We start from the raw sequence: 14,331 nt of genomic DNA on the forward strand, positions 1-14,331 counted from the left end.
TATTTTTAAAGTGCTTGTAAATACATGTTTACTCCATTATATTTATTGCTGTTCTCCACATTTCCTTCACTTGAGCTTTCCTAACATGTATTAGAAACCCAAACGCAATATTGTGCTGGCAGTTCTTACCAGAGTGGTTTTGTGCCTGTCATCATTTTCTTGTAACTTTATAAACTTCCAACTCTTGGCTTTGTATTCCACAGTCATGATTTGTGACATAGTTTTATGTTTTGGAAAGCTAAAATAAAACAATTCAGCCTTGGAGAAGGACAGATACTTTTTGGTTTTCAGAGCTATCATTATATTTTGCAGAGAACTGGCAAAAATAGTACTTCATTAATGCCCTTGTGAATATTTGCTCTGCTTTGAATAACTTGTGCACCATTGAGAATTGCCCTTTCCATATGTGCTGGGACTTTGGTGCTATAGCTGACGGTGTTCAAGGCCAGGTTGGACAGAGCCTTGGGTGGCATGGTTTAGTGGGAGGTGTCCCTGCCCATGGCAGGGGGGTTGGAACTTGATGATCTTAAGGTCCTTTCCAACCCTAACTATTCTATGATTATTCCAAGTGCTAGCAGTGCTCTCCATGCGTCATTTCTGTCCTGGGAGCCACAAACTGCATTCTCTAGCTTGGTAAAATAGAAAGGCCTGTTTTTAAGGAGCATGTGGCTTCTTGAAATAATCGCCTGTCGCATTTTTTGCATTTCTGTTTGCCCTTGCTAGCACACAGGACATCAATGAAGCATTCAGATCAATCTATTAGATCCACCTTCATCCACAGTCATTTAAATCCCTGCTTGTAATAGCCCTTATTTAATAAAGCTTTAAGTAGGTTGCTTGAAGCCTAACAACATACACCTGCGAGGTTGCTTGAAGGTATATGTGACATGGACCAAACTATTGTATGACAGAATTGAGAATGTGGGTACTGTGGGATAGGCTATCTTCAGAAGAAGAAAAATGGTTGTTTTGTGATATATTTGGCTTGCCTTTGTAGCCTTAAAGATCTCGGTGAAACATGCATGGACCTGATGCTGAATCGCTAGGTAGCACATGATTTCTTAACACCCTTTTCTTCCATTCAATACCTTCTGGTTTGTTACTGGTTTTCTGTGAGGAAAAATTAATTGGTCTAACCATTCTGCGCCTTTTCAGTGCTATTCTGTGTCTTTTCCAGGGGAACACAGAAATAAAGCTATAGTGACTCAGCCAAAATGCTCTGTTGTGCAGGAAACAAAGATCCATTTACTATGGAAATCATTCAGTGTTTTTTTACACCTTATGAGATGCAGTGAGTAGGGCAACAACTTTCCATAGTAACCCTTTAGCTCTTCTTTCATACACTTACCACCTGAGTTCAAGACTTGTTTTCCTTGGAGATGTGGGAGGATGAGTACTCTGGTGATACCTAGCCAAGCAGCTACAGACTGTAGAAAGGCTCTTCTTGTTCCATGCAGGATTATGCATGTGTGATTGTAATCTTGAAAGAATTTACTGACTTTATATTCGTATGCCAGAATAGCAGGCCCTTACTTTCTGAGGTGCCTTGTCTCAAATATGTGTGACTGGTTAGGAAGTCCTTGATCTGACAGTCTAAAGACAGTGTTTACTGTAGTTGTGACTCTTTGCTAGGTTTTTATCTTTGTAAGTCAGATACTATAATTACAGATACAATCATAGAGGTGGTAACAATCTGTTGCAAGTAGCTGAAGAGCAATTTAGTTAGTTGCATATGGAGAAGTATATGAGCTGTGTTCAGAGAGTAGTCTCAACTTTTTGTCAGTCACAGAACGGTTTGGGTTGAAAGGGACCTTAAAGATCATACAGTTCCAACCCCTCTGCCAGGGTCAGGGGCACGCAATGAAGATCTGTGTAGTCCATGTAATTTGTAGGTAATGGGTGTTGGACCTTTTATTTTTCTTCCCTCACCTCCCTGACAATGCACAAACCAGCTGAAATATTTCTCTGTTTAGCTGTGGAACAGGGACCAAAGCATTGCTTTTCCAAGCAATGCTGCTGGGTGTAGGGGGCATCCAGCGAGAGTGAGGACAGGGAGACAGCCCTGATGGCCACCTGGCCACAAGGTATGGCAGGTTGTCCAAACTCTCCTGCTATAGAGCGGCAAAGCGGGGAGAAATCTCCTCAGCAAAAGCAGCTTTCTGTATATTTTCACATGAGAGAAACTGCCCTTCAATTAGAAATTCAGGTTCTGACCCTACTTACATATTTTAGTGGCTTTTACTTGTTTTAAATTGTTTCTGCATAAATTATTTCCTCCTTTGCCTGTTCCTTGTTTAAGAGCAGCTGGGTTAGGTGGTACCAAGATTTGAAAATCGAGGCAATTTTTTTTTTATGTATAGGGCAGTGCTCTTCTATTTTTAAAGCTTTGATATGTTAAGAGTGCTTGTGCGTCATCATAGTGTCCGTTTCCTTTCTTAAGGAATTCAAGGGTGATTATTTATAAATCCTTGCAGAACAAGTTATTGTTCTTTTTTAGCTTTCAAATTGGCTGTATTGAAGAGAGAATTATCACATGAGCAGACATCCTGACTAACTAGTGTTGTCTGTATTTTGTTAATGCTTGCTCATATATTGTACACTATTTTGAGTTACAGATTTTGCTAGGGAGATAACAAGGTTAGATTTGATTTTTCTGATCTGCTTCATTTGAAATTCAATATGTATTGTGGGTTTAATCACTGACCCTACCTGTAAATAACAATAGCTATGACTCAGAGCTTGCAGTGATCTGAAAACGTTAATTGCTGTGAAGGCTTTCATTTTCATGTAGACCAAATCTGCGTGGGGGATGCTGTGTGCAGATTACAAGATGTGAAAATATGAGTTACTGTGCTTACTTCTATACTTGTCTTTTAGCATAAAAAACCCTGTTTTTTTCATGATGAGGGTGGATGGGGACAGGGATGATTTTTTTTGTGCAAAAGGATTTTTGAGTTTTGCCTTTGAAAAGGATTTTAGACTGTACGGTTTCGAGGAGAGGTGGGAGAGGCATTACCATGAGAAAAATGGCTTAGTGAAGGACATAGAGATGGTAAAACAGAATAGCCAGTTGTTTAAGAAACAGGAATTGGCATACAACAGAAATGCAGGGAAATGTTGTTTTACACAGTGCATGGTTAATCTGTGTGACACATTAAACTGTTGCCCACATGAAGAGAGCTTAAGTAGGATCTAAGAAAGGTGTAGAAGGTTCATGCAAATGGACAAGGTGCTGGTAAATAGTTAAGGAGGATTTTAAAAAACCTCTTAAGAACCCCTATTCCAGGCAACAAGTCTAATGGCTTCATACAGCGTTAGGTCGAATAATGCAGGTGTTTTCATCTTCATTACAGCCTGTAGGAACTCTTGCCTCAAGTCCTGTGTGCTCCTCTTCAGCCACTCCCTGTTAGAAAAATTACCAGTTAGAGTTTATTTTAAAAATCTGTGTATGGATTTAATATGCAAAGCCATTGTAACATGGTCATTAATTTTATTCAGTGATAACAAGGTTAACTTTGTTTCTAGTCATGTCTGTGCAGTGCCAGTGTGCTGTCACTGCATTTCCTCATACTCGAAAATAAATGGTTTTGCTCTTGTAATGAAGGGAGGCACTTTGGGGTTTATGTTATCGATATTAGCTTGGTTTCAAACACATCTGAATGCTTTAACTGATAGGTAATTAGTCAACTTAAATGAAATCTGCTGATTTTTTTGCCATGAAATAAACGTAACCTCAAGGGAGAGCTGCCAGCTGAAAAATATCTCACTTGCCTTAAATGTGACTATCAGTTGTACAAGTTTAGGGAAAACATTTTCCCCTTGAAAAGGTGATTTCTGTCGAATGCAGAGTTACTTGCTGTGTCTTTTGTGAGTTACCTTGACCTGATCGTTCTCAAAACCAAAGTTGTTTACTAGGTGGCTCATAAATAAAATATTTATTATTTTCAAAGTTGTTGAAAAAAGAATCCAGCCTTTTAATAATCAAAGGAAAAGACAAAGTAATTGGTTTAATTTCTCAACAGGATAAAAATTGGTTTTAAATTCTGATTTTCATTGCTATTTTAAGAGGTTCTGAATTGTTACATCATTTTCTCTGTAAACTGATAACCCAGCATCCTTAATTGTGATGGGTAGTTAAGGTTGATTTAAAGTATAAAAAATAAAATTAAAAAAGGGTAATCACTGACCTGAGCATGAAATTATTCTTTGTCTTAGATCCCAACTTTGTTCGGACTTTTCTCACGACATATAGATCCTTCTGTAAACCTCAAGAGTTGCTGAGTCTGCTAATAGAAAGGTATGCCACTGTTAAACATACTGTTCATATGAACTACCTGTTTTGTATTATTGTTGTTGGTTTTACTTGGAGTAGTAGAGGTTGTAAGATTCTTGTTTTCTTGTTGTTCTTGATTCACTCCAAACACTTTTAAAAGTGTTTTTTAAGTTGTCGTTTCAAGGATTGCAGGTGAAATACACAAAGTTATATCGAGGAGCCTTCGGTTTGTTCAGCTAGCTCCAGTAACTGCCAGCATCCCATGGTTTTGTCTTTGAAATCTGTGTTGTTACTGAATTTAGCAAATCTTCCTATGTGCTTACCAAAATACAAGATTTTGACATGTTAAAAGGTTCTGAATTTCAAGCTGTCTTTAATCGACATTTTACTCATGCATGCTGTGAGTAAGATGAGTAAAATAAGAGCTTGGTCTTATGCCCATCTTCTCTGCTAGATTTGAAATTCCAGAGCCTGAGCCCACAGAAGCTGATCGTATTGCTATGGAGAACGGAGACCAGCCTCTTAGTGCAGAGTTAAAAAGATTTAGGAAAGAGTACATTCAGCCTGTGCAGCTGCGGTAAGTATTGCATCAATGTGAGCCAAACGGACTTCCTTTAAGTCTTCTGAAGTACCATCTTTTGGCTGCAGTGGCTCTTTGGGATACCTTTCTTGCAGCCTTCCTTGAGGATGCTTTGGTAAAGAGTGTGCATGGGCAGTAAGCCATTTAGACCTTGCTACTTGAAAACCTGGTGGAAATTTGAATTCATGGCATCAAAAGCCTTAGATAAGGCTTGTAATGAGTTTTAGACTTATTAATGTGCAAATTAGTTTCTTGAACTTGCCAGGATTTTTTTAAATCTGTATTTCTTCAAGGTTATGTATGTGTGCCACGAAGGTGTAGACAGAGAACATTTTAGATAATGTTCTTTTTATGAACAATGGCATTACTCTGACTTCTTTAAATTTAAAGTAGAAGGATGCTTATATCTGGTTGCTGGTGACATGCAGACAGTGATTGCTTTTGAACTGCTGATTCTGATATTCTTGTGAGCCCTCGCCAACTAAAAGTCTTGAAATGCTAGACATGAAGATACACTGTATTGTAGAATGCTTACTTATACTTTCCTTTTGCAGAGTATTAAATGTGTGTCGACACTGGGTAGAACATCACTTCTATGACTTTGAAAGAGATGCTGATCTTCTGCAGCGTTTAGAGGAATTCATTGGAACAGTAAGAGGTATTTGTCATTCCTTAAGTGCTAGCATTTATCATAGAATCATAACACATACCTTTTCAGAGGTATGGAATGGAATCACTTTTCCTTTCACTGAGCAGATAAATAGGACTGACTGCTTATTAAGTACTTCACAGAGAACATAAAATAATCCTTAATTAAAAAAAAGAACAACACTGTTACTCAAAATCCTTGAACAGTAGTGTTCAGAAGAAAGAATGTTATTTACATCCTAATAAGTATTGGTTTTTATTATAAAGGGACTGAAATCATGCAAAATAATAGCTGAGTAACCATCAGGACAGAAAAATTGCTTTGATTGTCCTCTTAAACCGTATACAGGTGTAATTTTTGTAAGAGTTTGATGATGGAAACCAGTGTTTCTTTGAAGCTAAGTTTTTCCAGGTATTTCACAGCGCATTTCACACACAGTCCCTTCCACTTGGGATTGTACAGATCTTTCCTGATCCCTTGTAAAAAACCTGAAACAGCTAAAGGGGCACTTTGTAGGAGAGTGTTGGTGTTAAGACAAGTATTTAATGGTTATTTAGAAATAAAAAAGGGGGAGAGAATGAGCCAGTTACTTTAATGTGGATTGCTGGTAAATTTTCAATGAATTCACCATCTCATGCAGGAAATTCTTATGGTGTTGAGCTAAACAGGCATTTGGCAGCTTAAAGCCATTCCCCCTTGTCCCATCCCTACAGGCCCTTGTCAAAAGTCCCTCTCCAGTTTTCTTATAGGCCCCCTTTAGGTATTGCAAAGTTCCCATAAAGTCTCCCCTGAGCCTTCTTCAGGCTGAGCAAGCCAGCTCTCTCAGCCTGTCTCCATAGCAGATGCACTTCAGCACTTGGAGCATCTCCATTGCCTCCTCTGGATTCACTCCAACAGCTCCACGTCCTTCTTGTGTGAGGGCCTCAGAGCTGGATGCAGGACTGCAGGGTGGGTCTTAACCCCAGAGCAGAGTGGAGGGGGAGAGTTCCCTACCTCAACCTGCTGGTCATACTGCTGGTAATGCAGTCCAGGACACGGTTGGTTTCTGAGCTGTGAGCGCCCGGTCACGTTGAGCTTCTTGTCAGCCAACATGCCCAAGTCCTCCTCAGGGCTCCAGCCTGTGTTTGTGCTTGGTATTGCCCTGACCCAGGTGCAGGACCTTGCACTTGGCCTTGTTGAACTTCATGAGGTTTGCACTGGCCCATCTCTCCAGCCTGTCTAGGTCCCTCTGTATGGCATCGCTTCCCTCCAGCTTGTTACTGCAACACACATGTCATCAGCAAACTTGCTGAGGGTGCTTGATCCCACTGTCCATGTTGCTGACAAAGATGTTAAACAGCACTGGTCCCAGTACCCCTGAGGAGTACCACTCATCGCTGTCCTCCACTTGGAAATTGAACTGTTGACCACAACTCTTTGAGTGTGACCATCCAGCCGGTTCCTTATCCACCAAGTGGCCCGTCTGTCAAATCCATGCCTCTCCAATTTAGAGGCAAGGGTGTTGTGTGTGACAGTGTCAAATGCCTTGCATAGGTCTGGGTAAATGACTTGTACCTGTGGAAGTTTAGTAAGAGTAACTAAATAATAATTTTAATAGTGCAAGGTTATTAAGAGTAACTAAACAGCAAATTTCTCTCTGTGTGCCAGGCAAAGCAATGAAGAAATGGGTTGAATCTATCACAAAGATAATCAACCGGAAAAAGCAGGCACAAGCCATTGGGCAAAGTCACAACATTACTTTTGAGAGCCCTCCTCCGGCGATTGAATGGCACATAAGCAAACCAGGACACACAGAGACTTTTGACTTGCTCACTTTGCATCCAATTGAAATTGCTCGGCAGCTTACTTTACTTGAGTCAGATTTTTACAGGTAACTTTCCTCCATTGAAAAACACATGACACAAAGCCAAATATTCTCCAGCATGAAATTGTTTCTGCAGGCCCCTGATGTGAATCCCCACGGTAGGTCAAGGGACTTTACCAGTGCTGTGTATTAATTGCTCTTTTGTCAGGAAAAACTGCTAAAAACGAGTATTTGTCTTATCCTCCCCCCCCAGTTAATGTGCAGTAGATAGGGCTGATGCTGACTGTCAGTTGCATTGTGCTGCAGGTTTCTCTTTGTATTTTCCAAGTAGATCAGCCTTTGAGAAGTATGAATGTTAATTAAATCAGTTTTCTTCATATCTTAGTTTGTGAAGCAGATTATGGATCTGTTCAGATCTCACCAGCTGTCTGTGAGAGGCTGTTCAGGTGTTGGAAGCTCACATTTTATGATGGGGAATGAAATGTAGACTTTGTTCTTTATTTAGATGAACAGAGCTGGTTAATAGTCACCTAAATTAAGAAATACACACTAAAAAGCGTAGAAATACTAGTCAGTTAGTCATGTAAGGTGCATAACAGTAGACAAGAGAAGTCATATCTTAAAAATGTATTTCAAATATTAATTCAAAATTCACTGCAAATAAAGAGGTTTGGGAAAATGATACCTTCTCTCCGGCTTGTAATTACATTTCTTTTTATACGTGCATCTACTTTTCTAGAGCTGTGCAGCCATCTGAGCTAGTTGGGAGTGTGTGGACAAAGGAAGATAAAGAAATTAATTCTCCCAATCTTCTCAAAATGATAAGGCATACAACCAACCTCACTTTGTGGTTTGAAAAGTAAGTAACTTTCCTGAATCTGCTCTGGACATCTACAGTCCATTCAGAAGTATATACTGTGAAAAACTCTTGTTAAGAAAGAATCCCAGTTTTAAGTCATGTTCAGATGCTGCAGCTGGTCCCTGTGAGACTTTTACCATAAATAGTCTCTGCTTTTTATTCTGAGAGTATTTTCAAATGTTTATTCTCTAAACGCGTTCCAAACTGTTGTCAAGTAATTCGATAAATTTTTCATGTTTGCAGTATGACTTTATACTTGATTTTGGAAAACTTACCAACACTTTAATACAAGATCAAATGTTCTTTTGTGTTTAGATGCATCGTAGAAACAGAAAACCTGGAGGAAAGAGTTACTGTAGTGAGCCGGATAATTGAAATCCTGCAAGTATTTCAAGAGCTAAACAACTTTAATGGTGTCCTTGAGATTGTCAGTGCTATGAACTCCGCAGCAGTGTATAGGTTGGATCACACATTTGAGGTACAGTAAAATGTTTTCCATGTTTGGTATTGAAGTGTAATGCAGAAAGCCTGTTTAGTCAGTAAGCATGTCCTTCGGAGAAGGAGCAAGGAAGATAAATCTTCCAACAGATTAATCGATTGGGGTGTAATAGAGGGGGTTTTTCCTTGGTTTCAGAAGAAATCAGTCCTCACATAAACAGAAAAAGGTAGCAAGATCCTGAGATAGTCAGGCACGGTCATCATGGTCACTGACCTAAACATCATTGGGAGAGCATTATTCTAAGTACTGTTGCTGGACTACACTTTGCTCTGTCTTTCCAAACAACCTGTTTCATCTCTCTTCTTAGCAAATTCCAAGTCGCCAGAAGAAGATTTTAGAAGAAGCGTATGAGCTAAGTGAGGATCATTATAAGAAATACTTGGCAAAACTCAGGTCCATTAATCCTCCTTGTGTGCCTTTTTTTGGTAAGTACATTTGGTTTCAATGAGCTGTATCATGCATAAACATTTAGGAAGTATTGAGCTAGGGCACTAAACAGAGCACAAACAATAGTAGAAAGTCAGTTTTAGCAGGGCGGTTTGGTTTGATTTTCAGGTGCTTGACAGTATGTGAAACATGTGAAAGAAAAATTAAAGTGACTGTCCATTGCATATGTTGTTTATCTGCAACATCTTATTTACATATTTACTCATTTTTACTTTGAACTGTCATGTGATCATAAATGCCTTAAATGGAAGTTGGTGACATTAGAAATATTATTGCTATGGACTAGTAGAGAGAAAAGAACCCCCTTCCCTATCACGAATTCCAAGAAATAAAGCTACAGGTTTTATCTTCACGGCTTCTTACAACTAGAGTCTTTCTATTAAAAAGTCTTATTTCTATAAAAACAGCCTTTGGGAAGCCTCCTCTTTATCATCAGACTGAACAGTTGTCATTTCAAGTAGATTGCTTGGAATTTCTGACATTTAGAAAATTGTGAAGTATATGGCACTTCTGTTCTTTAGCAGTGTACTTGGGTGTTTACTGCAGATCAGTTCCAGCTCTGGACATTACTGGACAAGCAGCTTAGGCTTCGGGCCTATGAAAGAAAATAGTTTAGATAGCTTTTTTGGCTTTTTACAGATTGGGGAAAGATATATTCCAGAGCTCTGCAAAGAAGGATAAGGTGAACTAAGAAATCTTCTATCTTGCTTGAGAGATGAGTAAAGGTTAGCAGGACCACACATGAAGAGCTTCATTTATTTCTGTCAAGTTATGCTTAGAAAGGTCATAATGACAGTTCCAGATACATTATCTAGGCTAGGACGTGCTAAGAAAATTGGGCTCTTCAGTCCGGAGAAGAGAAGGCTGCATGAAGACCTCATAGCAGCCTTCCAGTATTTTAAGGGGCCTACAAGGGTACGAGGGAGGAACTCTTCATCAGGGACTGTAGAGATAGTGTAAGGGGTAGTGGGTTCAGACTTGAACAGGGGAGATTTAGGTTGGATGTAAGGAAGAAATTCTTTATTGTGAGAGTGGTGAGGCACTAGAACAGGCTGCCCAAGGAAGTTGTGAATGCTCCATCTCTAGTAGTGTTCAAGGCCAGGTTGGACAGGGCTTTGAACAGCCTGGTGTAGTGGGAGGTGTCCCTGCCCATGATAGTGGAGTTGGAACTAGATGAGCTTTAAAGTTCTTTCGTATGGTTCTATCTGTGGACTTGAGAGCACTCTTTTCTCTCTAATCTTCAAATGATTTGATGCAATTATGAAGCCAGGATTGGAGACTGGAAAAGAAGAATAAAACCTGAAAATAACTTTTTGGAACTTAGCTGGGGTCTCTAATGGGGTGGAGCTGAGTTGAGGTGGAACCGTTGAGAGAAAGCGCTTGAGTTCAGTTCTCAAGACATGTACTCTCATCTTGCAAAATGCAAGTAGTGTTCAGTTGTGTCACCTTCCTGAGCAATGCAAAGATGCATAGACTTTGAGATTTTGATGCAAAAAAGGCAGCTTTCTAGAAAAGACATATTAAAATATTTAAATTGTTGCCCTTAGTGATCCTAACAGAGATTTTTTTTCTAAATAGCATGCAGAAGATTAATTCTTCAAGATTTCTTTCTATTCTTGTCACGTGCTTTCCTCCTTGGTTTGTATTGTATGTTGAGAAGCTCTTCTTTGTGCTCTTCAGGGATTTACTTAACTAACATTTTGAAAACAGAAGAAGGCAACCCTGAATTTCTGAAGCGACATGGGAAAGAACTTATAAACTTCAGCAAGAGAAGAAAGGTAGCTGAAATAACGGGAGAGATACAGCAGTACCAGAACCAGCCGTATTGTTTAAGAGTGGAATTTGACATCAGGGTAAGTGGCGTTATTTCCTTGAATCCTTGCACTGAGCTACTTCTCTGGTGACTCTGACAGACCATAAGGATAGACTGAATTCACATCAGACTGAATCAGAAATGAGGTGAAGGCCTGTCATAAAATCTCTCTTGGGTCTCACTGTAAGGAAGGGCAGAAAGCTCAGTGCTTGCACTTTGGTTAGTTTTGTTGGAGTTTTGTTTTGCTTTCCCTTAGCTATTGGGATGTAGATAAATCTTCTTACTGATCAGTGTTAAACAGGAACAGAAACTGCCAGATTCTCACTGTCCTTCACTCAGTTGGGTTTATTTGTCCAGTGAGCCCAGTTGTTTTACTCCGCCTTTGCTACCCTGCCTTTACATTTCCAGGTTTACCTGATAGCACTGGCAACAAACAGATTTAATAACTTAAAAATCTGTCATTACTTCTGACTCCAGCATTTCCTCTCTTCTCTGGCATAGTTTGTATCATTTCTGCAGTAGAAACAAACAGTAATAAGATACTAAGAAGTAGCTTAGCTGACAAGTTCTCTACCTTCTTGTATTTCAGAGATTTTTTGAAAACCTGAATCCAATGGGAAACAGCATAGAGACGGAATTTACAGATTACCTGTTCAACAAGTCACTGGAGATAGAGCCACGAAATGTCAAGCCTCCACCAAGATTTGTTAGTATTCAATTTATCTATTCCAAAACCTGCTTACGTATGTCTCTCACAGATAGCAGAAGTCATGTTAGATCTCTTCATGAATATGAAGCTACATTTAGGTGATCTTGTGGCCTTTTGATTATGTTTAATACTATCTTTTTTTGTCATTTCAGCCCAAAAAATACAGCTATCCTCTCAAGTCCCCAGGTGTTCGCCCCTCTAATCCAAGGCCTGGTACCATGAGACATCCTACACCCCTGCAACAGGAGCCACGGAAAATCAGTTACAGCCGCATCCCAGAGAGCGAGACTGAAGCAACAGCATCTGCACCAAACTCTCCCCGAACACCTTTGACTCCTCCCCCTGCTTCTGCTACTTCAAGTACTACAGATGCCTGCAGCGTGTTTGACTCAGATCCTTCAAGTCCTTTTCATGCAAGTAGGTACTCATAGATGGCCTACCAAGAATGTGTGTATTAGATTTTGTGGTGTTAAACAGGTGAATCATGTTTAGTCCTCTAAAATGACTATAGAAATAGTTACTTTTGTCTCCTTGTGGTAGCAAAACCTTTCAGTGTGTTTTATTCCTTTTCTAATAAGTTTTTATTGTAAGAGGAGAAACTCAACAGAACTGGGCATGTTACATAGAGAGTGTTACATGTCTGTGGAGAAACTTGTCACAACAGAAGGCAGATATATCCCTAGTGCCTGTCTATGTCTCCACCAAATCCCACAGATGTTCGTTTCTATGTGTATATGTGGTGAGTATCTGTTTGATGGTGAACAATGAGAATAAAAATGAATGTTCTGTGGGTGCCTTATTCTGCTGTCTGCCGTTCTGAATTGGTTTCAGTGCACACGGATGGTTTTCCTGCAGAACTTAAAATCAGTATTTCCCTGCTTTAAATCGATCAGTGCCCATCCACACCTATGTTTCTTCTCTCTTCACTAATGTAAAAGGAAGCTCATACTTTATGATGTGCTTTTCATTAATAGTGAACATAGCCTCCTTTCATCTATGCTTTCAGAGGAGTTACAAGTTCAGTCCTGTGTTCAGCTGGCTACCACAGGGAGGTGAAATGACTTGCCAAAAGTAGAAGTTGCTTAGAGCAGTGACATTGTTGAGTGTCCAAGCCAGATCTCTGGAATACTTCATGATGATATTTCTTCACTGTTGGATTGGCCCATCAACTGCAGTTTCAGGGTAGTGTTTTAGTGCTGTTGGGATACATGAACAACTTTGTGATGTGCCTTTGGTCTCAAGGATTACTTACGAATGTGCAGGAATAGGTGGTCACAGAGATGATTGCAACTCAGGCAGTTTGTCTGGAAGCTGCAAGTTAGGTTGTTGTTTTGTTGTCTGTCTTTAATACCTTCTTGACCCATCCTGGGCTTTATGAGCAATTGCTTTCTTATTTATGACACCTTTACTGTCAACAGTAAAAGAACCATACTGAGTTGAACAAAAGTTCATCGTGATCAGGGTGATTTTTTTTACGTCCACTAGGATCTGCTTCTGTGTCATCCATAAACTTCACCAAAAATTCAGATGAAGCTCATGTCCCTCCTCCAGTTCCTCCACGAAGACGACCAGAGTCTGCCCCAGCTGAATCCTCCCCATCAAAAGTAAGTAAGGAGAAAAAAGGGTTTTTTTCTGGGAGCTGAGGGCAGGATATGATAAAAAAGTATCTCTTGAAGATAGTATGTGTATTTTTAAAGAACTGTATGTGAAAAAGTAAGAAGTCATGTATTTCAGATTTGAAGCCTTCAGAGCTCTGCCTTATTATGTCCTGATCCCAGAATTAATAAAAACATACATATGGGACCTGAATTTAGGGTTAGAAATGCCTCTTGTTGTCTACTGAGTTGCTGTGCTCAGGCTTTTACATTGCCTGTGAGAACTTGAGGCTTCAACAGATGTTTCCTGATAATTGTCCCAGAGTATCATTTTGGGGTGTATGACTGGGGGTAAAGAACTGAAGAGTAGTAATGATAGAAAGTAATGTACACACTGCAGTCCCTGAAAAGGCTCATTAGAATATTTGACCCTGATGCTGTCACGCCTAGTGATGTCTTTCTCCCCTTGATTACCTGCCTTGTCTGCTGCCTGCTTGAGTCATTGCTGCATTTTCCTCTTGCATTTGTCTGGCATTTGGGATCTGGTCCAGCCTTTGTTGCAGGCAGTGTTAAATGTCGCTTGATTTCAGTGGAGATGGTTTGTGACTCTGAGTGGAAATTAAGTGGATTTGAAAATCCCATTCAAAATTACTTTGGAGCATGTATGTCTTTGAAGAGGGCTTGTATATGGCTTGAATATAAGCCATTTAAGCTTTTAGAATGGATATAAGGAAGTTCTTTACTGTAAGGGTGGTGAGGCACTGGAATGGGTTGCCCAAGGAAGTTGTGAATGCTCCATCCCTGGCAGTGTTCAAGGCGAGGTTGGACAGAGCCTTGGGTGATACGGTTTAGTGCGAGGTGTCCCTGCCCATGTCGGGGGGGTGGAACTTGATGATCTTAAGGTCCTTTCCAACCCTAACTATTCTATGATTCTATGGCTCTAGTAAGTTGTTGTTTTCAGACTACAGGTGACTCTGCTGTTACCCAGCAGAGTTTAACACATCACGTTCCAACCAAAATGCAACTGAAAACATTGTGTACGCTATAGGGTGTTGGAGACCAATTACCCTGTCGCTGTGGTCTGCGGCCTGGGAGCTGTTCCC

At 40.0% G+C, this 14,331-nt stretch overlaps 2 protein-coding genes across 5 annotated transcripts in view; one reads left to right on the plus strand and one right to left on the minus strand.

Annotated features, from left to right (window-relative positions):
- GALM (galactose mutarotase) overlaps window positions 1–14,331 on the minus strand; it is a 201,153-nt gene that overhangs the window by 82,871 nt on the left and 103,951 nt on the right. The window lies entirely within an intron of this gene.
- The window catches only part of SOS1 (SOS Ras/Rac guanine nucleotide exchange factor 1), a 61,714-nt gene that overhangs the window by 35,923 nt on the left and 11,460 nt on the right, over window positions 1–14,331 (plus strand). For all 4 annotated transcript variants that reach the window (XR_009724978.1, XM_061350311.1, XM_061350312.1 and 1 more), the window contains 11 exons: window positions 4,216–4,297; window positions 4,728–4,850; window positions 5,408–5,511; window positions 7,150–7,372; window positions 8,046–8,165; window positions 8,481–8,643; window positions 8,972–9,089; window positions 10,792–10,964; window positions 11,514–11,630; window positions 11,786–12,050; window positions 13,119–13,237. Coding sequence is in view for 3 of the 4 variants with exons in the window: in XM_061350311.1 (XP_061206295.1) it covers window positions 4,216–4,297; window positions 4,728–4,850; window positions 5,408–5,511; window positions 7,150–7,372; window positions 8,046–8,165; window positions 8,481–8,643; window positions 8,972–9,089; window positions 10,792–10,964; window positions 11,514–11,630; window positions 11,786–12,050; window positions 13,119–13,237 (1,607 nt within the window). In the remaining variant the exon portion in view is untranslated. The remainder of the gene's footprint in view (window positions 1–4,215; window positions 4,298–4,727; window positions 4,851–5,407; window positions 5,512–7,149; window positions 7,373–8,045; window positions 8,166–8,480; window positions 8,644–8,971; window positions 9,090–10,791; window positions 10,965–11,513; window positions 11,631–11,785; window positions 12,051–13,118; window positions 13,238–14,331) is intronic.

The sequence above is a fragment of the Neopsephotus bourkii genome, unplaced genomic scaffold, assembly GCF_033783945.1.
Source record: "Neopsephotus bourkii isolate Nb327-2 ecotype Australia unplaced genomic scaffold, CSIRO-AGI_Nbou_v1 NB_481, whole genome shotgun sequence".
NCBI classification, from domain to species: Eukaryota; Metazoa; Chordata; class Aves; order Psittaciformes; family Psittacidae; genus Neopsephotus; species Neopsephotus bourkii.